The 23,417-nt window shown below is 44.5% G+C and overlaps 1 protein-coding gene across 5 annotated transcripts in view; it reads right to left on the reverse strand.

Annotated features, from left to right (window-relative positions):
- The window catches only part of PLEKHA6 (pleckstrin homology domain containing A6), a 214,417-nt gene that overhangs the window by 49,492 nt on the left and 141,508 nt on the right, over positions 1–23,417 (reverse strand). For 4 of the 5 annotated variants that reach the window (XM_044004726.1, XM_044004729.1, XM_044004730.1 and 1 more), the window contains 4 exons: positions 6,247–6,327; positions 4,908–5,022; positions 3,038–3,142; positions 2,326–2,398 (listed from right to left, as the gene is read on the reverse strand). In XM_044004726.1, the coding sequence (XP_043860661.1) occupies positions 2,326–2,398; positions 3,038–3,142; positions 4,908–5,022; positions 6,247–6,327 (374 nt within the window). Of the gene's footprint in view, positions 1–2,325; positions 2,399–3,037; positions 3,143–4,907; positions 5,023–6,246; positions 6,328–10,020; positions 10,406–23,417 lie in introns of those variants that run through there. The other variant, XM_044004728.1, reaches the window with a different exon arrangement.

The following is a 23,417-nucleotide window of genomic DNA, read 5'->3' on the forward strand; positions in this document are numbered from 1 at the left end:
ATTCACTGGGCAGCTCCCAGGAGAACCCAGGAAAAACAGAAAGACAGATGTCTGGCATCCCCTGAGGCCAGGGGACGGGAGGAATAATGGCTTTACTCTGAGTCTATCTCATGTCTATGCCTTATTCCCCTGAATGTCAGCATCCAGAGGCTGCTAGGCTTTCATTTTGCTCCCTTCTTTGGGGGGAGTACATAATGAAAGTAAAAAACCAGCCAGTCACTGCTGGTGAGACATCCCAAAGAACGAGAGCAATCCGGGCAAAGGTGACTCTGGTCACTTGGGAAAGGGGGCAGGTCTCAAGCCCAGCTCTCTAACAGACCTCCTGCCCAAGGTCGCTGGACACAGATCCCAGGTAAAGCTGGGCTCCTCAAGGCTCTGCACTCTTACTGAGCATTAAATTACGCATTGAAAAAGAAAGTGTGCTTGGTATTATTTTATACAAAAGTATATTTATTAATATATAATATATATTCATAATATATTTGTAACACAAAATAAAACAATATGCATTTTGCATATTCATTTTGTTCTGAATGACCACTTCCTAAACAAAATATCCATAGAGTCTATTGAAATGGCACTAATCATAATTAATATAAGATCTGATTGAAGGCAAGACTTGAGTCTTTAGATTTTCATTTTCCCTGCCCAGTTAACTTAACATGTGTTTATTCTAGTTTAGGAAAGGGGTCAGAATTCCATGGATCCCAGGAAAGAAAAATTACTTTCTATATTTAAGGCACATTTGTTCTTCCACTCCTCCTTCCCTTCCCTTCCCTTCCCTTCCCTTCCCTTCCCTTCCCTTCCCTTCCCTTCCCTTCCCTTCCCTTCCCTTCCCTTCCCTTCTCCCTGCCATTTCCCACTTGTAAATTTAAAATTTGAAAATTTGCCATGATTGCATTATATTTCTCTAAATACCTTCCCATTTGGGGACAGAATATCCCTCCTTGAGAGGAACTAAAAATTAAAGCAAATTCTAATAAGAGTAACTTCCCTCCATGGATCTGTACATAGTGATTTACAGGGAGTCTCCCCTATTAATTAGACTGTGAGCTACTCAGGGGCAGAGATTGGTTGGGGGCTTTCTTCTGCCTTTCTTTATAGCCCAAGTGCTTAGCATAGCGCCTGGCACAAAGCAGATGCTTAATAAACACTTGATGGCCGACTCCAGTTGTTAGTGATTCTCACCCACATTCCAATTTGTATATATTACTAGCTATAACCTTAGGTTGGTAAGGCAATTGAGGTTAAGTGACTTGCCCAGAGTCACACAGCTAGTAAGTGTTAAGTGTCTAAGGCTGGATTTGAACTCAGGTCCTCCTGAATCTAGGGCCGGTGCTCTATCCACTGTACCACCTAGCTGCCCCAAATTTGTATAATTTTTTGCAAAATATTTTGTCAACCTGTATGCGAGTTGCCTACCCCACCTCAAATGTAAGCTTCCTGGAGACAAGAACTGCCTCATCTTGGGTTTGATGTCCACAGCCCCCTGGCACAGAGCCTTGCCCCATAATAGGCTCTTAAATAAATGTTGGTGGAATTAAATTGAATGGTGTTGCTGGGGGCGGGGTAGGGGGGGGGTTGATAACTAACTGCCTAGTCCCTGGAACTGGCAAGATGCTGTACTTTGTCTGGAAGGAAGTGAAAAGGAGGGTAATGCCTCCTGTAAATCTTCACCTGGGGTCTCTTCAGCTCTGCTCAGAAGGCTTTGGCAATGGAACCTCCCATCTTTCTTCCTCTGCACCCCACCTAGAGTCTTCTTCCAATGTGGTCCTCACCTCCCAGGGCTGCCCTACGTCTCCCCTGAACCAGTCAACAAGCATTTGTTAAGTGCCTACTATGTGCAAGGCGCAGTATTTCTATTGTTTGTCCTTCACTTTGGAAGAGAGTCAGTGACATCATGGGGTGATGTCTTCCCTTGTGAGTGAATGGCGTTAAGTAAGGCAGAATCATACACAGTCTTGGGCCTCACTCTTTCTTCCTTAATCATCAAAGTCCAATGGCAGCCCTCAGACACTTGACACTTACTAGCTGTGTGACCCTGGGCAAGTCACTTATCCCTCATTGCCCTACCAAAAAAAAAAAAAAGTTCAATGGCAGAACAAAAGTCAAGATGACTGGCAATGGCCTGGGATGCAGTAGATGACCTTGGTGTCTTTAAGGACTGAACCAGACTGTGCATGTGTGTGTGTGTGTGTGTGTGTGTGTGTGTGTGTGCACGTGTGCGCGTTCAGAAGGTGAGGCTGGGCAGAGAAAGTGTGGGAGATCAACTGGGGCTGTCCCTGCTCTGGAGCTGCAGGAGGTGGGGGGAGGAGACAAGCTCACCTTTGTAGTAGAAGAGGCATCGATCCACCAGGACAAACCAGCGTTTATTCCACTGTTTTACCCCAGAGCTGGCCTGAAGGATACATGGAGAAAGAGATGGCTGTCAGAAAGGGACATTGAGGAAGGAGACACAAGGCCTAGGTTCTCGTCTCTATTTTGATGCCACCATGCTCTGGGACCTTTGTGGGAAATCACAACCTCTCAGATCACTCAGAGGATAAATGAGAAATCAGATAGCTAGCCAGTCAGTCAATGAACTGCCTACTTTGCGGACACAAATAAAGGCTCTCAAACAGCTCATAGTCTAATGGAGGAGACAACAAGCAAACATCTGTGTCCGAACAAATTGTACACAGGATCAATTCTCAACAGAGGGAAAGCACTCAAGTGAAAGGGGATCTTCCTGTAGAAGGTTTGACTTCTACTTTAGCTGGGACTGAAATGAAGCTAGGAAAGCCAGGAGGCCCAGGTGAGGAGGGAGAGAACTCCAGGCATGGGGCAAATTCCTGGAGGCCAGAGATGAAAAGCCTTGTTAGAGGAACATCAAGGAGGTTGGTGTCCCTGTCTGTGGAAGGTAATAAGAACACTGAGTGAAGCAGTATAGACGGAGAAGCAGATAGGGCCCCAAACAGAGCCCTGGGGGACACCCACAGTCTCTTCAGAGGAACAAGGAGGACAGAATGGAGCCCCAGGGAGCATTAAGGAAAGGTACCTGTTTGAAGAGCCAGCCACTCTTTGTGACGGCAGCGTTGGGGTTTCGCTTCATGGAGTTGGAACGTTTGCCAAAGGCTATGGCTTTGCGGGAAGTTCGGGGTGCCTGGGGAAGAAGAAACGGAGAAGGCTTCACCTTTGCTCACCACATCCCTTACCTCCTTGTCACGTCTTCCAGGATGGCTGTCTCTGGTTAGAAGTGCTAATCCTTTACTTTTGGTCTCTCTCTCTCTCTCTCTCTCTCTCTCTCTCTCTCTCTCTCTCTCTCTCTCTCTCTCTCCCTCCCTCCTTCCCCATCCTCTACCCTGGGAACCCTCACAGCATTCAGAGCCTAAGACCCTAGTTTTAGTCAGGAGATCTGGGTTCCGGTTTCAGCTCTACCACTAAACAGCTGTGAGATTTTAGACAACTCCCTTAGCCCATTTCCTTAAAAGCCCAGGAAAGTTCTCTCTTGTACTCTTTAGGGGTGATCTGTATTTCAGCTTTACTTATTTTGGTTGTTGAAGTCATAGGAACTGTCTGTACCTGTTTCATAGTTCCTTCTTAGTGGGAGGAAAACACCTTAGATAGCAAATGATTTGCATAGTAATATGGGCAGAACACTAACCTCCACCACACACACACACACACACACACACACACACACCATGCCATCAGAAGAGTTTCCAATTGGTTGAATAAGCCTGGAGAATGAGCTCAATCCAGGGGGCCCTGGTGGATGAATCCGTCCCTCTACACCCCCTCCCCACCCCCATCCCCCTCCTGTCATCCCCCACCCCCAAATAAGCCTGGGGGCATTCGGTAAGGAAAGATACCATTCTTGTCTCTGGGCCAGGAAGGAGCAGATGCTCAAGGCAGAGAGAATCCTAATGAGCCATGCTCCGCCAGGAACTGAATATGTAGCTAGACAGAATCGCTAAAGAATGGAGGATCCACCTGGGCTACGACCAGAGAGACTTTTCAAATCCGCATTTCCAATGACCTTATCCTAGAATACTATTTCTGAATTTGTAAATGTTCTTCTTGGTAAAGAGGCCATAGAAAATGTCCTCTGGTGAGTGTGTGGAGAATGTAGCAGTTGGTGTAAAGAGGAGAGGGAGTACCCGCCTGAGGCAGGCATTAAGAGATGGGGGCAATGGCAAAAGGGCATGGGTTACAGTAGGTAGGACCCAAGAATCTGCAAAGGATCAAGATCAAGAAGGGTCCAGGAAGTCTGGTATCTAAGGTTGGCATTAGAGATCAAGACAGATTTTTGAAATCACAAAAGGGAGGCTCCCAGGGAGTGAACTCAAAGGTTCCGTGCACTGAGTGAAAAGGGCACTAAACTTGGGGATACCAAACTTGAAGTCGCAGGACCTGAATTTGAATCCGAGTTTTGCCACGGTGGCTTCAATAAGTCACTTAACCTCCCGGGCCTCAGTTTCCTCATCTGTAAAGTGAGAGAGTTGTACTAGATGCCCTCCAAAGTCTCATTCAGTTCTGGATTGCTCTGATCCTTTAAGATACCAGGATCCTGAGAAGCTCTGGATTGAAAACTTTATCAGACCTAAGTTTTCTCACCTTTTAAACGGGGATACAAATAAATACTTGCAAATACTTACCTCACAGGGTTATTATGAGAATGAAAAGAAGTAATAGAAAGAAGTGCTTTTAAAAATTGTTTTTCTTCTTAAATAACACAAAATTCCAAACTTTTAGAGATTTTGGAACACTGGAAGGAGCTCTCAGGTGAAGGAGGTGGAAGAGAGGGCTATTTGGATTCTTCTGATAGCTCAGGACTGGCATTAACTGTCTGGTTACGTTGACTGGTTTCCTAGGTTTAACTCTGGTCTCCCCAGACTCTGACTGGGCCTCTCAGGGGGAAGACTTACCCGGACATTGGGCCGCTCTGGGGGAACCTCGGACACCATGTTGTTGTTGGCTGTGTCACTGGGGGTGGTCGTGGAGCGCTTGCCACCAGTTTTACTGGACATGTCCGAGGCAGATCTGAACCCCAAGTTAGACAGGAAGAGGGAAACATGTTATGGTTAAGAAGCAATCACTGTCCTTCCTTCCTCCTTTTCCCATATCCTTGTCTTCTCCTAATTCCTGACCCTTTGCCAGCATCAGTAGAAAATTGGTACTTTGAACCCCCCCCCCTCCACCACCACACACACATTTCTTTGCAGAGGTAGGGAATTATGGGTATAGAACATTGTCTGTAATGTCCCATAAAATTGTATGTGTTGCTTAGCTTTGCTGAACTATTCCCCCCTCCTTTTTTTTTTTACACTAGACTCACTTATAAGGTAATGAATGTACTCAGGGAGGGAGAGAGAATGTTGGGAAATAAGGTTGAATAAAAACAAAAGATATCAACAAAATGTTATCTTTTTACAAATGAAACTAAAACCAGTGCTTCCTAGGGATCAAGAAATCATCTAATTCTGGAGAATACTACATTCCAACTATACCCAGAATTCTGTTCTCTCCCCCTTTTCTGAAAAATTAGCAGCAGCCCCTATTGGCTGAGCCCCTACAAGGTGCTTCAGGGTATGTAAAGAGATCACAAAAGCTCCCCCTCCTTTCTCCCCTCTAGTCTAAAAGTTAGAGTGGATGATGAGAACTGGTTGTTTTAATTGTCTGTGATTTCTACCTGATTTTCCTGTTCGGGTTCTTAGTTTGGGGAGTCAAAGTCAAAGGTGGAAGGAAATAATGAGGACTGGGTCCTCAATACCAGGATGATGGCATTCCAGAATAGCTCCCCGTCCACTCCATGCCTGATCTTAGCCTTGATCACTTAGTCAAGAAGTGATCCCTCTCTGATAACACATTGAACCCCTTTCCGGTTACCCAAGACCCACATCGTACCTCCCTCTCAGCCCACACCATCAGAACTAAATGCAGTAGAGACATTCAACAACATTCTACTGAACAGACATTAAATGCCTAGCATCTGTGGATCTCTGTGTTGGGCACTGAGGGGGATGCCATGATAAGTAAGGCATGGCTCCTGCCCCTGTGGGGCTTACACTCTAGTAAACTGCCTGGTCTTTGGAAGTTCTGGGAAAAGTGGTTGAAGGTGTCACGCTAGAGACATTCCCCCAACACTTCTGTATTTAGGAACACTCCAGACGCCTCTCTTCCCTTCCCCCTCTGATGGACATTAACAGAAGTAGGCACAGATGTGGCCAAAAGCCTGGCAGGCAGCAGAAGAGAGGGCAAGCTTACTTTCTCAAGTCAAATCTTTTGTTTTCTTCAGGGATCTGGCCGGTCACTGGGTGCAGGAACGTGTTCCGTCTTTCATTGTGGCTGTAGGAGTAAGAGAGATAGGCATACGGAGGTGAGAGGAATAGGAAGAAAGGGCAAGCAAATAGAGATGATGGAACCCAAGTCTGGGGACCAATTGGCAGGCCAAGAGCTTCCTCCTTTCCTCAATTGAGAGGCAGTATGGTGCAATGGAGAGATCCCTGGATCTGCAGTCAGGAAGACTTAGGCTCGAATCCTCAAATACAGAACTTGCTTTGTGAACCTGGGCAAGTCATTTAAACTATGCCTCAATTTCCTCATCCAAAATAAAAAGGTTGGACTCCGTGGCTTCTAAGGCCTTTTTCCAACTCTAAAACTGATCCTATAAACTCCTGATGGAGTGAGCAGGTGAATCAGGGTCTGAATGAGAGCCTAAATCCCTCCAGGGCTAGCAACTCTTCCTGAATCCCCAGAACTCAAGGAAGTTTCCCTATGTCACTGTCAGCCTTTGAAAACCACCCCTAATGGGACTGAAACAGCCATCTTTGACCCCTTCACCATTATGCAGAAAATGTAGTGGGGAAGAGAACAGAATTGTTTCCAAAGCCAACCCAATACAAAGTTGGGCTACAGATGGACCTGCATTTCAGGATACCAGACTTCTGTTTTCAGGGACAATTCCTGGCAATATGGTGCCTTGAATTCAGGGGACACTCAAAAGGCATTTGATGAATGAATAAACAAACTCCCCAACTTGTGCTCTCAGCCCCCCCACCATGCCTCAGTCTCCCCTCTTTAAATGGGGTATGGGATTATCTAATTCGCTTTTTGGTACTGAGCAAGGACTCACTCATACTCCAAATCTAAAGCTCATTACAACAAAAAAAAAAAAAAAGGAAAAAAAAATCTCCCTGACCAAGGACTGCTCAATGAGGCCTGAAAGCCTGGGAATTGTCAAGCCCTGGGGTAGAGTGATGGCATAACAGACAGATCTAATTAAGGGATGCTGTGGATGGGGAGGCAATAGGGGTGTTGGGGGGAGAGGCTGCCAGGAAGGAGACAGGAGAGGTGATTAACTCAGCGCTGGGTCTTTGCAGAGACAGATGGGATGGCAACATCACAGTTGCTATTCTGGGAGGCCCCTGTCTGGGCTCCCCTGACCAAGTGAATGTCACAAACAGATCTGCCGGTAACTTCTGGAGGGACTGCTGGGTAGCAGGTAAAGGTAGAGGGTAGAAGGGTAAGGACATTCATTCAGAGAGGAGAGCTTGGGCCATCCTGGGTAATATATGACTCTGAGCAGCCCAGACAGGCAGGGCAGGATCCACTGTACTTTGGCACAGGGAGATGGTCTGACTTTGCTGCTCAGTGCATTCTTGGTCCCAACTCCCCTCCTATTATTCCTTTCAACCTATACCCACAGAAAGGTACCCACTGCTTTATTTAACAAGCTCTGATGGGGCAGCTGGGTGGCACAGTGGATAAAGCACTGGCCCTGGATTCAGGAGGACCTGAGTTCAAATCTGGCCTCAGACACTTGACACTTACTAGCAGTGTGACCCTGGGCAAGTCACTTAACCCTCATTGCCCCCCAGAAAAACAAAAACAAAAAAACAAGAAGCTCTGGAGTATAGCTAAGCAAAATGTGGTATATAAACCTGATGTGGTACTACTGTGCTATAAGAAATAATGAATATTATAATATAGAGGATGATGGGAAGAGATATGAGCTCATGTAAAGTGAAGTCAGCAGAACCAGGAAAACCATGTACACAAAGGCCATTCTGCTATTCAGTCATGTCCCACTCTCCATGACCCAACTTGAGTTTTCTTGGTAAAAATATTGAAGTGGTTTGCCATTTCTTTCTCCAGCTCATTTGACAGATGAGGAAACTGAGGCAAACAGGGTGAAGTGACTTGCCCAGAGTCACATAGCTAGCTATTAAGTGTCTGAGGCCGGATTTGAACTCAGGAAGATGAGTATTCCTGACTCCAGGCCCAGCACTCTATCCACTGTGCCACCTGGCTGCCCATATACAAAGGCTACAACATGTAAATGGAAGAACAGTAACAAAACCAAACTGAACACTGTGAAATTATAAAGATCAGGCTTTGGTGCCAAAGAAAACAGATGCAAAGGCACCTGCAGTGGGATTCTTTGAAGAGGTGGAGGACAATGGGCATGGAACACTGCATTTTTATTGCTAAGGGTTGACTCTGAGAGGAGGAAGGGATACATTTGGAAATGTAGGTAAAAACAAAAACTATTAATAAAAGTTATTATTTTCAAACAAGCGATGTGCTCATTAGCTCCAGAAAAGAGCATGGGTTTAGGAACACAGATCTGTAGTTCAAAGGGACCTCAAAGGCCAAGTACCAAGTAGTCCAAGCCCCTTTTCACAGATGAGAAAACTGAGCCCTAGGGAGGTTAAGACTCAAGGTCACCCAGGTAGTATGCATTAGAGACATTAAACTTGAGTCCTCTGACTAAAGTACTTTCAACTTTCGTGTGTGTCTCTCCCCAGGGAAAGTGACATACCCAAAGGTGTCCAAGAATGGTACACTAACTCCACCAAGATCCCACCCATCCCATCCCAACCTCACAGACCTCAGTTTAGCTGGCAAACTAAACTGATGGGTGGGGTAATATAAATTAGCTGAGTTCTGGAGGCCCTCAATGGGTTCTGGATCATCTGTTATCCTTACTTCAATTTACCTCTCTTTAAGGAGCCAAAGCTAGGTCCAACTTCAAAAACAAAAAGATGAGTAAGGTGGAAGGGGGGGTGGTGTTGATAAAAATCAAAGAATTTAGAAAAAAATATAGCAACTCACTGAGGTGATAACCATAGCCAGCCTGGCCTCATTGGTCTAGAGACCTGATCAATAAGGAAACCTAATTGACTTCCCAGTCCAAACTGGGAAACTTGCCAATCAAGAGGCCAGACCTGGCCAACACCTACTGCAATGGATACAGGGTGTGGTCTGGTGGTCCATAATCCATTTTGGGAGTCCCCTGTTCCTCAATAGGACCCCCCTGTAACCAGCAATTGGTCTGTCCCAAACTCTATCAACATGGGGTACCCTATAGTCTAAGCAATCTAAGCATCTTCAGGTATTCTCCATACCAAGAACCCCCCCTCATGAAGGACTTCTTTTTGTTCCCCCTCCCCAAAAAAGGGAAGTCCATGATAGTAGCAGCTCTCAGGAAGCCAAGCTCTATATCATTTGCAGCACAAAGGAGCAACTCAGTGTCCTCTGTCCCCAAACTATCCCCCAGCCCCTCCTGCTCTGCATATTCCCTATGGGAATGCAAACACACACACACACACACACACACACACACACACACACACTCTCTCTCTCTCTCTCTCTCTCTCTCTCTCTCTCTCTCTCTCTCTCTCTCTCTCTCTCTCTCTCTCTCTCTCTCCTCCACTCTTGCTGAGCAGTTCAAGGAAGGACAATTCTCTTCCTACCCTCACTTTCCCACCCACCAACTTTCCCAAGTAATGTCCTCTCCCTTGTCCCAGCTACACTGATTCTAGATGAAGTTTCTCCTTCACAAACACTGCAATGCAGCAACCATTGACCTAACTGTTCTTCCCTTCCCTGCTTCGTCCCATACAGGCCCCCCACCCCCCTTTCCTAGTACCCAAATGAGCTGGGTTGCCACCTGGGTCAGCCCAGCCCCCTTCAGTTCTCCTGAGCTCTGGCTCTTCCTCACACAAAGTGCAGGGAGGGGGAGAGGGCAAGCCCTACCTGACTCTTCGATCAGCCCGAAACTTCAACATCTTCCTGGGCAGCTCTGTACCCAAGCCGGCAATCTTAATTTCACTGGCCCCCTGAGTCTAACATCCCTCCGGGAGGTAAGTGCTCTGGCCACACTCCCTGGTCCACGATCGCATCCCAGAGCCACGGCAGGGCCACATGGATCCTGCTGATTGTACCCCACCTTCCCAGCTCCCACCTCTTGTTGGGGAGCAGGGTGGGGTGCTTTTGCTGGGTGGAGAAGAAGGGTGCCCAGGGATGTTTTATTGGGCCTGCTGCTCTTTCAGCATTCTGCTCAGATGCCTGAAGGTTGGAGGCATGCAGGAGGCACACCAAGAGAAAAGAGGAAATAACCATCCCAGTTCAGGTCCCCAAGGAAAAAACGCTGAAGTAGACACACACACACACACACACACACACACACACACACACACACACAGCAGGTGTACAACTTCCAGGCGGCTGGACCTCGATGAGCTAATGACACTGAGAGAGGCAGAAGGGCGGTGGGGATGGAGGCTGCATTCCCGTCTGCATGGCAGAAACTCATGCCAGCTCCTTAACTGCAAGAAAGAGACGTCCTCTCCACCTCTTCCACCTTGGCTGGGACCGTGGTGCCCCATTAGGCAGGAAAACCAAGTACGCTGCTCTGATGCCTGGGAGGATCCTGGAGCCACAGGGGTTAAAAGAACTCTGGGTTCATTTGCCGACGCTGCTCTTGTTGCTGCACCCGCCCAGGGAGATGGGATTGATTGAATAAGTCTCCCCCCTCTCCCCCTTAGCCTGCCTGGCCCCTCTATGGCAACAGGGGTTTAATTAATGAAGACGCAGCTGTAATCATCTCCTCGATGACAAGCTCCCTTTGGAAACTATACCAGGTTGCTCTTCCCAAGACTTGATGATTAGAGAACTAATGAGAGGCGATACCACCAGGCTTCCGGTCCAGGAATAGAGATGGTGGAGGTTAGGAGTTGGTGGAGGGGACCCTGGCCCTGGCTTCAGGGAAAATGGAACAGAAGATTCCTCCGGGAGCTTCTGGGGGAAGAGGGTAGCAAAAGGGAGATGGGAGGGAGATGGGCCTAGTATTTGTTCATTCCTGAAAATCTTCCCAGATGCAAGATGATAAATTCCAGCCGATGACTGAAATCTACACAGAAGCAGGCAAGTTCATCCAAAGTCCTTTATTCCCCTGAATTCTCAATAGTCTGAGAATGGTTCTATGTCCACCTCGTTTGTTTGGTGTCTCCCACGTCCCCTGCCTCCAGATAGGACTAAGGCTCCCTACCCCACTGCCAAGTATCTCCCTGGTCCTTCATGATCACAGATGGGGCTCATAATGTCAGCAAGTTCTTGCCAATACCCAATTTAAATCCAGCTTGATTCAATGTCAGCCCATCCTGCTTCTCAGGGGTGATGGACAATAGCGACTCCCTCTAGTTCTTTTTTTTTTCCTCCTTTCTTTTCAACAGCACCAGCATTCTTTTGACATCACAAGCAGTTGGCAAGGTAAAATTTGTGATGTCATAGCAAGGGGGAGTCGCTAATATTATTCTTTGAAGATAGAAGCTGGCTCAGAGAACTTCATGATCAAGGCAGCAAACACAAAGCAAAAGCCTGATTTCTCCCTTACCCAGGGATGAGGTCGCCTGGTCTGATTTCAACTGAGCTCAGCCTTCAGTAGCATTTAAATAATAGCCAGTTAAATAACTCCAACAAGCTAGTCAACTCATTGAACTGTTGGGAGGGTGGGGCAGGAGTTTTGCATTTTATAACTGGTTTTTATAAACATTTTATAATGGCTTTCCATGGTATAACTCTCTCATCTTGAGAAGAAACAGTATCATCTATGTGTTTTATGTGAGAGGCTGAGCTGAACCTAATTTCTGCCCTACTTCTTCCCAGTTGTCCTAGCAGTTTTTGTAAAATAGAGAGTCCTTAACCCAGTGGTTTCTGGTTTGGGTTTACTGGACACTATGTTAATGTGTTTGATTGCTTCTGCATATGGGAATTCATAATTAATAACAATAATATCGATCATTTGTATAGAAGCAATCATGTGCCAGGCACAGTGCTAAGTGCTTTACAAATTGACAACAAGGGCTTAATGAAATGAAGAGGTGATCTTTATAACAAACATGTGAAGAGAGGCTGGATTAAAACTCAGGTCTTTCTGGCTCTAGTCCCAACACCCTAACCACTACACCACCTAGTCTGAAAGAGTATTGTTCTTCTTAAAAAGGAACAAAGAACCAGGTTGGAGTTCAGACAGGAAGAACGGGTAGAAAAAGGAAGAGGCAGTTCCAATGCTGCCTTGGTTTACTTTTTTTTTTAATTATAAAAATATTCTATTATTTTCTTGGTTTACCATTTTTAAATGGTCACAAACTACCTATTGACCTGGAGCATCTAGTGGCTCAACAAGGCTCTGCCACATTCTATCTGTGTGACATTGAGTAAGTCCTTCAATTTCCTGGGCCTTAGTTTCCACATATGTAAAATGAGGGATTTGGGCTTCTGAGGATCCTATCCAAATCTTTGATCCAAAGATAATCCTTTGATTTTTCCCTGTAATGTTCTTCATTCAGCTAATGCTTGGGGGAGAGAAGGGAGGAAATGACACTGGCTGATAGAAGGGCCAGTGTCTCCCTTAAAACCCCCCCCCCTGGAGCAGCTAGGTGGCGCAGTGGATAGAGCACTGGCCCTGGAGTCAGGAGGACCTGAGTTCAAATGTGGCCTCAGACACTGAACACTTACTGGGTGTGTGACCCCGGGCAAGTCACTTAACCCCAACTGCCTCACTAAAAAAAAAAATCCCCCCCTTCACTTTCCACAAATACCTTATTAATGTGGGGTTGCAGAGGGTGCCCTTGAGGCCTGGGTCTCCCAACATTGACTCCTTGACCTCTGTACTCAGAACCAGGCATCATCTAACAGGAGACGTGCCTTTTCTTTGCTTTCCTTACTTACTCAAAAAAGTAATTGCTTCCTCTCTATAAGAGCAACTCTGTTTCTGCCATGTCACCCCCACACAAAGCATCCTTGCCTGGTTCCCCCCTGAATATACAACTTGGCTTTGCTCCATTTTCATTAGGAAGGGAAGAAAATTAAACTCATCTTCACAGAAGGAGGAGGAGCTGGGGGTGACACATGAGGAAAATGATTTCTCTTCCCCTGAAAGGAAAAAATATCCTCTTTTCAAGGCCATGGGGCCTCCCACAGCCGTTGGTTAAGGTATAAAAGTTAAATTACCTCTTCAATGGCCCAGAATAGGTACAGTGAGGAAAAAGGAAAAGAATCTCAGGGGTCTCCCTTCCTAGTTATCTTCTCTCATTTGGGCCCAGGAGCCCCACAATTAAATCATCAGTCATGATGGCTTATCCAGAACTATCTGCAATTTAATTCAACAGAAATCTGTTAAATAATAGCTAGTGTTTATATAATGATACCTGGCATTTATAGAGAGAGCTTTAAGATTTGCAATGAATTTTACAAATATTACCTCATTTTTATCCTCACAACAACCTTGGGAAGTAGAAGCTATTATTAGCCCCATTTTATAGATGAGAAAATTGAGGATGGCAGAAGTTAACAGACTTGCCCAGATCTAGTGCTCTATCTACGTGCCAACTAGCTGCAGCTAGATGCATACTGTATACGGGCCCTGTGCTGGGCAGGAACCTATTACTGTCCTTCTGGTCACATGGGAAAACCATGGAGAGGAGTAGGTTGGAGGTGGGGGTGGGGAGGTGTTGGTGTAGTGCGAAATAGGTTCTGGTGATGTTTGTACCATTACTCTCAGACAAGGTTCTAGCTTCTCTTTCTCTGGCTGTTATAGAAATGGGCAGGGGTACTTGACTACAGAGAACTATGGGAGTTTAATATATCTTGAGGACTATTCTTCCCCTCCCTCCCCCCACCCCACGGGGCAATGAGGGTTAAGTGATTTGCCCAGGGTCACACAGCTAGTGTCAAGTGTCTGAGGTCAGATTTGAACTCAGGTCCTCCTGAATCCAGGGCTGGTGCTTTATCCATTGCTCCACCTAGCTGCCAGAGTTTAATATATCTTAAGGTGGCAACATTGTCCTTTCCAAATCTTCCATCTCTCCTAAAGAGTCAAGTGCAAGGATAAGGCACTGGGCCTAGAGTTAGGAAGACCTGAGTTCAAATCCAGTCTCAGATACTTACTAACTGTGTGACCCTGGGCAAATCAATTAACCTCTTTTTGCCTTAGAGGAAACTCAAGTGTACAATGAAGATGCTCATAGTACCTACCTCACAGAATTGTTGTGAAGATCAGATGAAATAATATTTGTAAAGCAAATGGCACAATACCTGGCATATAGTAGGTCTATGTAATTATTATTGAAATTGTTATTATTATTATTATTATGAAGAATTTACATACATAGAAGCAATCAAATATAGTAGCATAGTGTTCAATAAACCCAACCCAGAAACTACCGCATTAAAGATTCCTTATTTGGCAAAAACTGCTGGGACAACTAGAGAGAAGTCTGGCAGAAATTAGATTTAGCACAACGTCTCACGTATAATACATGTACCACCAGAAGCTCCAGATAGAGCAGTTAAGTCAACAAGTATTAAGTAACCACAGTGTGCCAGGCACTGTGCTAAGCATTGAAGATACAAAGAAAGACAAAAAAACTCAGGCCCTGCCCTTAAGGAGCTCACATTCCAGTGGGGTAGACATTCCCCCACTGAAAAGGGGGAAACTATGTACAAACAAGGGTAAATTCTGTAAAAAAGAAAATTATAGAATTTTCTAACTACAGGGTAAATTTGGCATAATCTCAGGGTGTGCACTAGCATTGGGAGATATGGCATTTTTTCAAAAGGCAGGATTTGAGCTGACCTTTGAAGGATACCAGGGTAAAATAGGAGTAAAGATGAAGAGAGAGGACATTCCAAGGGCTAGAGATAATAAAAGAAGATAAAATGGTCAATTTTTGTTACAAGAGTGCCTGGGGAAATGGAGAATTAGACATGGGGAACTGCCCAGTGAGGTGATACTAAAACAGGCAAACAAGGGTGGGGGTGGGATCAGCTCAGTTACCGCTCCTTCCACCTCTCCTCTCTACAGGGCTCCAAAGGGTCTTCATGCCATGGCATGCATAAATGCATCCTTCCACATCTAAAGATGGCATTAGGGTGAACTTTAGGTCAAATGGTAAAAACAAGTGGGAATCTCTCTTTGGGGCCTCCCACCTGGCTTTTAAGAAGCCTCATCATCTCTTCTCCTGCTTTCTTAAATCCCAGCCTTCCAACTCTTATCTGTGTCCCATTTCCTCTATTCCAATGAGCCTTACTAGTAGTAAGTATTATCCCTCGCAGGGATATTTGCATTTCCATAGACTCTCTGCTAGCATAAATGGACAGGAGAGACCACCTAGCCCAGAAAGTATACAAAAAGGAATCCCCTTTATGATATCCCTAACAAGTAATCATCTTTCTCTTATCTGGGGCAGCTAGGCTGCACAGTAGAGAGTGCTGGGAATGGACAGAATCAGGAAGATCTGAATTCAAATCTGGCCTTAGACAATTATTTAGCTGTATAACCCTAGCCACAGGATTTAATCTCTGCCTCAATTTCTTCATTTGTAAAGTGGGGATAATAATAGTACCTATCTTCCAGGGTTGTTGTGAGAATCAAACAAGATAATAATTGTAAAGCATTTAGCAGAGGACCTGGCACATAGTAAGTTTTCTCTCCCAGGAGAGAGACAGACAGACAGACAGAGACAGAGACAGAAAGATATGTTAGCTATTCCTCCTCCTCCTCCTACCATCAGAAATTTCCAGTACTGAGAAAGGCAGTACTGCCTCCCAAGGCAGCCCATCCCACTTTTGTGCACATCTAATTGTTTAGGAAGTTTTTCTTTATATCAAAACAAAATCTTGCTCCCATCAATATCTACCCATAATACTTAGTTCTGCCTTGTTGGGTCAAGTAGAACAAACCTAATTCCACTTCTACCAGTACTGAAGATGGTAGTCACATGGCATGGCCTCCAATGCTCATTGACCATTTCTGAATGTGATCCCGTTCTTCAACTCACTTCTTAAAACATGTCATTCCACTTACAACTTGACAGAGATGTGGTCCTGATAGGGCAGAGTACAGTGAGAGAATCCATTTATTTTCATTGTGGATGCAGTAATTCTCTTCATGGTTACATTTTCACATGGGGGCTCTTGAATAAGGAAAAGCCTTATTTAAGCCCTAAGAAAATAACTCTCTCATTTCAGGAGCTGTGACAAGAAGTAGAGATTTATCCTTCCCTTCGGCCTGACTTCTAACTTATAAGATTGGCTCTAGACGGCAGCCCACTCCACTTAAAGATACCTGTAATTCTTAGCAAGGTTTTCCTTACACTAAAATCAACCTCTCTGAAACATCTACCTGGTTCTGCCTTCTTGGGTCAAGCAGAGTAAATCTGTCCTCTTACAAATGACCAAACACAGCAATCTTGTCCTTCCCACCCCCTCCCCCTGCTAATTCTTTTTCCTGTGCTAAATACCCTCGATTTCTTCCAATCATCCTCAGTTGGCATGGTTTCCATCCCAGTCACCCTCCCTCTGGAGGAGATCCAGAGTATCAATATTTTTCCTAATATATGGGACCCAGAACTCAGTACAGTTCGAATTCATCCTCTATCATCTGCCAAAGCAATATTCCTACAGCACACGCTTGGCTGCGTCAACCCACCTGTGAATCCCTATTTATCTCAGGTCAAATACAGACTTCTCTGGTTGGCATTTAAAGCCCTTCAGCACTTGGCTCCAACCCACCTTTCCAGATGTATGATATAGTGCTGCCCTTCACATGTTCTACAGTCTGGCCAAGCCAGCCCCCTTGCTGTTCCTCCCACACAGTAGCATTCTCTCTTCCATTGACTTGCTTTTGCAAGGGCTAGCTGCAATGCCCACAATGGATTCTTGACTCACCTCTGCCTCTTAAAATCACTGGTTTCCTTCAAGGTTCAACTGCAACACCACCTTCTATGTGAGGCCTTTGCTGATAGCCCTCCCCCCAGCTGTTAGTGTAACCAGTGTAGTTATTTTGTATAACCAGGCAGCTAGGAGGCCGAGAGGGGCCTGATGTTAGGAAGATCTCAGTTCAAATCCAACATCAGACCCTTATTAGCTATGTGACTGTGGGCAAGTCACTAAGCTTCTGCCTGCCTTGGGTTCCTTACTGTAAAACAGTACTTACCACCCAGAACTGTTGTGAGGGTAAAATGATAGAATTTTTGCAAAGCACTTGGCACTAGGCCTAAAACAGGGTAGGCACTAAATAAATGTTTCCTTTTCTCCCTTCCTTCTTTCATTCCTTCCTTCCTTCCTCTCTTCCTCCTTTCCTCTCTCCCTCCTTCCCTTCTTTCTTTCTCCCTCTCTCCTCTCTCTCCCTCTCTTCCTCATTCTTTTACTTCCTTCCTCTCTTCCTCCTTTTTCTTCCTTCCCTTCTCCCCCTTTCCTTATTTATTTCCTTCCTCCTTCTCTTCCTCCTTTTTTCTTCCCTCCTTCCTTCTTTCCTTCCTCCCTCTCTTTCTTCTTTTTTCCTTCCTTCTTTCCTTCCTTTCTATATTTTTACATATTTTTACACATGCATATCTTATTTCCCCTGGTAAAATGAAAGCTCTTTATGGTCAGGAACTGTTATATTTTGGTTTTTGAAAACCCAGTTCCTAGCACAATGCCTGTCACATAGGAGGTGCTTAATAAAGGCCTGTTGATTGACTGATGGAAGTTCTGGGTGGGAGGAAGTTTGGACAGGAGCAATCTCCCAAGTCCTTAAAATAGCTAACTCAGAACAGGTCTTTCCCTTTTCTTTTAACTTCCCAAGTTCAGACAAATGTCTCCTTTTCTGGTTTCAACCTCTACAGTTTAAGATCACAGATGCTGGAAGTCCCTTGGTCAGTGACAGTACTCATTACTGAAATAAAAACTACTGAGATAAGAAACACACACACACACACACACACACACACACACACACACACACACACACACGATTGGCTCCAGTCTTTCCAGGAACTTGTCTCTACCTAGGATTTCTGGTACCAGACACAAGGTCAAAAGTGTCAAAGAATGATAGAATTTCAGAGGAAAAAGGCACCTCAGTAATCATCTAGTTTAATTGATACTTGGAAAAGAATCCTCTCTCAATATACCCAACAATTGGTCACGTAGCCTTTGCTAGAAAACTTCAAGTGATGAAGAGCTCACTCTCTACCACCTGAGGCCATTCTGGTTTGCTTCCAATTATTGGAAATTTTTTCCTCAAATAAAGCCTCAATTTGTCTCTTTGCAAGTGCCTCCAATCGCTCATAGTTCTGCCCTCTGGAGCCAGTTAACCTCTCTTCCACAGGAGAGCCCTTTCAGTACTTTCAGCCAGCTAATATTCCCTATTTCCAACTTCACTACAATTCTTCTACTCTCCTGGTTAAATATCCCCAATTTCTTAAACCAATATGACAAGAATAAGAAGCTGTTCGCCATCCTGCTTGCCCTCCTGGAGATGCTTTCCAACTTAGCTATGCCTTTCTCAAAATGTGATGCCCAGAATTGAACACAATATTCCCACTGTAGACTGACCAAGGCAGAGGACAATGGGACTATCACTCCTTTGAGAGGTAGTATGGTGTAGTGGTGTACTAGGAAACAGCTAAGTGGTGCAGTGGATAGAACTCTGTGCTTGGAATCAGTAAGATTCATCTTCCTGAGTTCAAATCCAATCTCAGACACTTACTAGCTGTGACCCTGGGTAAGTCACTTAACTGTTTGCCTCATTTTTCTCATCTGTAAAATGAACTAGAGAAGGAAATGGCAAACCACTCCAGTATCTCTACCAAGAGAACCATACATAGGATCATGAAGAGTCAGACATGACTGAAGCAATCTTACAACAAATGACATGGTGGAAAAAGAGCCAGTCTAAAAGTCTAGAAGAGCCACATTCAAGTCCCATCTCTGACTATGAATTGAAAATCTACATTGGTAACAGAGAAAGAAGAAGGGAGAAGGAGGAAGAGGAGAATTAGAATGAAGTATTAGGAAGGAGGAGGAGGAGAAGGCTTCTCTTTTGTGGCCAAAGACCCCATTTGCTTTCTTGGCTGCTTTAACACATTGTTGGCTTTGTTTAAGATTTCAGTTCACTAAAACCCCTAACTCTTTTTCAAGCAACTATTTAGCCATGCTTCTATCATCTTGTACTTGTGAAGTTAAGTTTTTTAACTTAAGTGCAAGCCTTTACATCTTGGGTCCAGAGCTGTGATTTCATGGTTATAGTGAACTCCCAGTAGTGGAACTCCTTCTAATAATACAGCTACAAAGTTCTGTCCCTTTAAGATTTGTTGCTTAATTAAGTCTGCTCAGAGTTCTAAGTTACAATCACTCTGAAATGTAGTTACTTTCTGACTGAGTTCTGAGACAGTTGTTAAGCACACTTTTGATTTCAACAAGAGAGATACAGACACCAGAACTGTTGTATGATTGTGGAACAAATAGAATTTATCTGATTACAAACAAAATATGAGGACATGATTACTAATCATAAACTAAGGTGGGGTTATTTGCAGAGAGGATCTAGAATCTAAACCAAGGAAGATAAGAGAATAGAGGTGAAAGGTCAAATTTCAGAACTGCATCCTCTAAGTTTGAAACTAAAAGTGATAGACACTACAGTTATTGCTAAGTCTCACTGAGTAGAGTAAAAGATTGGAAGCAGAAAACCAGAGTAGTCACTCATTTCTAAGGTTTTGGGGTTTGTTTTTTCAGGCATCAGTAGTTTATTGTATGTTTAGTCAAAACACATTAAAACTGGAACACATTCATTCCCAGTGACATGTTGAGCAACTACAGTGTGGATCAACTTATGTTAGCAGTAAAAGTATCTATTCAACAAATATATCTACTTTATTAAGGTAATTTTATGGTCAGTTCTAGAAAGCGGACAACAAAGATCAGAGTTTCAGTCATGAATTGCTCTGAGCACATAGGTTTTTGTCACTCATATTTCCTTGGAAAGTTTCTGTAGGTATGTGCCCCCTTCCTCCCACAGAGACAGAAATTGTGTTATAATTTATAATTTATTCATTTGCTGTAGTATATATATATATATATATATATATATATATATATATATACTTGTGATAGTATCACACCTTATTACTTTAGCCTAGTTGTTAAATAGTTATATTTAAGATCTAAAAGTGTATTATTGTCATTCTTTGATCGTGTAAACAAATGCATCAATGGGTGCTCAAAAACTAGAGTAAGGAGAAGTATTATTTCCTCCTAACAGGTTTATTCCTAGGACTCTGAGAGAATTTAAGTATAACTACATAGTTATAAATACATGGTGATGATCCTTCTTCAGGAACCCAGACTTGCCAATGTGAGAGGAGTTTGGAGTGACCGAACCAAGTTAAAGAATAAGAAGGTGTCCACATCCTCCTGTGAGAGATGTGAGGGACTATACAGCATGAGCAAAAAACATAGTGGTCTAGGGCAGCTAGATGGAGCAGTGGATAAAGCACTGGCCTTAGATTCAAGAGGACCTGAGTTCAAATCCAGCCTCAGACACTTGACACTTAACTAGCTATGTGACCCTGAGCAAGTCACTTAACCTTCATCACCCTGCCCCCCCCTACAAAAAGACACACTAATCTTTATGGGGCACACATAGGGCATGTATGCACTTATTAGACAGGTCCAGAAATTTATCTGTAACATAGTCAGAGTTGCCATGGGGTACTAAGAAGTTAAGAGATCAGGGTCACAAAGCGAGTGTGACTCACAGACAAGTCATAAGGCCAAATATTCTGCTGAAAATAAGATATCTATGCCATGGGTTCCTATTAATGATGCCTTCCCGAGCACAAACCAGTCCAGGAGGAATCATGCCCAACTGGAATACTTGAGTTTGCACTTCTTTATCACTAACTCCATTATTATGAGCTGATTTAAAAATATTTCAATTTGTAAGACTGCCATGAGGGGTGGGCCAAATATTCTGGACTCCAAGGCTGGATCTCTACCCTCTATGCCATGCTACCTCTCACTTTGCATTCATGCATTTTATATTTCATATTGTTTCACCTTAGGCTCAGTGTTCTAACTAATCAAGATCTTTCTGAGGTCTAATTTTGTCATGGAGGATGTTAGATATTTCTGCCTTCTTTGTGTCATCTGTAAATTTAATAAGTATAACATCTCCACTTTTATCCAAGGCATTGATAAAACTTAGCAAAGTACCAAGCAGAGCTTTCTAAGGCACTCCACTAGAGACCCCCTTCCAAACTGGCATTGAACCATTTAAAAACTACTCTTTGGATCCAGACATTTAACTGTGCTGTGGTCAATGGACTTGATCTCTAAGGTCCCTTCCAGTTCTAATTCTATGATCCTATGATTATCTATTTTGACCCTGTATACATGTAATCATACATGTATACACACACACACACACATACACAAACATAAATGCTCTGGACCAAACATCTACCAACAGTTAGTTTTGTGCTTTGCTTTGTCTAGATCCCATGAATAGATGGTGAATAATCCTTTGGAGATAAGTACAAAAAAAAAATCATAATTCAGTTGGAGAAGAAAAACTTTCACTCCCCTAACAGCCTGACCCTCTATCCCCATTCTTAACCTTGGGGGCCTGATTTATCCCCAGCTGTTTCCTCTCTATAGTTACTGAGAAATTTGCTGATGAAGAATTTAACTCTCTTCTGGCCTCTTGGATCTAAGGATAGCTTTGGCTTACTGAGATCACAGTTCATTATGTCTGGACAGGAGTCAGAAGTGGGTGGGGACAAGGGCGACATGGTCTACCCCCACTTCCTCTTATTTGTCACTGGCAAATTCCAACCATGAACCCTATCTATTCCCCCAAAAGGATTAATGTTGGTGAGGGAGTGGAACTGTTAGAGGGAAAAGGGGGAGATACAGATCCCTGCTCCTCTCCTGTTTGCGCACATCATTATGTTCCATGTTTCAGCAATCTTATCTGCCCCTACATTCCCTCCCAATTAAAAACCAATTCCGTTTATATTTCTCCATCCAACATCCTGAGCAGACTGACTCCTGAAGCTCCTCCGGTCACTCCAAGCAGAAAACCCACTTCCCTAGCCAACCTCCCACTCTCCAAAAGTCCTTCTGTTCTTCCAGCTGCTATTTCCACACCCCACAAGTTGTTGCATGAGGGGCAATCACTACATGTGTTGTCCCAAACACTCTGGGTGCCTGGATGCTTGAGAGAGGGAGCAGAAAGGAGTCCCTTGGGATGGGATGATCTTCTCTTCCCTATGTGCCACCTAAAAGCCTAAATAAGGGGCTAGAAGAGGAGGCCCCAGCCCACATCCTGCCCAAGGACATTTGTGTGGCTTCCACCCGGTCTTGTTCTTGGCTCCCTCCTCTTCTCTCTGCTTCCTTTCCTTTCCTCCTTCACTCCACCCCGCTCTATCTCCACCTCCTAAGCCAAGAGTTATTTCTAGCACAGTTAGTGTGGAACAACTTCTACCAAAGAGGCTGGACATACATCCCCAAGACCAAGCTGAATGGCTGGCTAAGTTTCCAAAGGTATTAGGCCGCCACTATCTCCTTGTCATCCCTCAATGGTGGGAAGAGGGGTAGAACAAAAAAGTCTGGCTTTCCCCACTGACTCCTAGCCATGTCTGGGGGGCCGTTAGGCAACAGTCCCACCCTGAGCTCATTCGCTCCCCTCTTCCTTTTACAGTAGAAAAAGCCCTTGCTGACCATGGCTCAGGTCAAGGAGAGGTGAGATTCAAGTGATTTGTTCCATTCTCTCTCCAACCTCCTTCCCCATCTCCTCCCTGGAGTTCACAGACAGGGAACACGGCTGGTGCTTCAGAGGGCACAGAGGAGAACGGGACTGCCCAGGGAGCTCTAAGGAGAGTGGAGGCCTGGATTAGCTCTCAGCATCATCTAACTTCCCTCCCCATTGTTCTCTGCATCTTCTAGGTCCTTGAACTATGACTCACATCTGCTTGACTCCCCATGATCTAACGTCCCCAGGAATAGAAGTTGTAGGCTAGCCTTATAAGGCCTTTTATAGCTCGAAATCTATAAATCTATAATCACAGGGAAGCAAGCTGATCTGGGAGAGGACTCTCTCACCACATCATGGACTGACACACCTGGATCCTGATAGGTTGGTTTGTCCTATCCATTAGAAGGGGGATAATTAAATTTCACTGGCCTCCAGTCAAAGGACCCAAACCAGATATATGACATCTTGAGGTCCCTTGCAGCTCTAAGCTCCAAGTTTCTATGAACTGAGAGGAAGCAACAGGACAGGCAGAGTTTACATTCTTGACCTTCACTCTGGCCCAAGAGAT

The sequence above is a fragment of the Dromiciops gliroides genome, chromosome 4 (assembly GCF_019393635.1).
Source record: "Dromiciops gliroides isolate mDroGli1 chromosome 4, mDroGli1.pri, whole genome shotgun sequence".
In the NCBI taxonomy this organism is placed as follows: domain Eukaryota; kingdom Metazoa; phylum Chordata; class Mammalia; order Microbiotheria; family Microbiotheriidae; genus Dromiciops; species Dromiciops gliroides.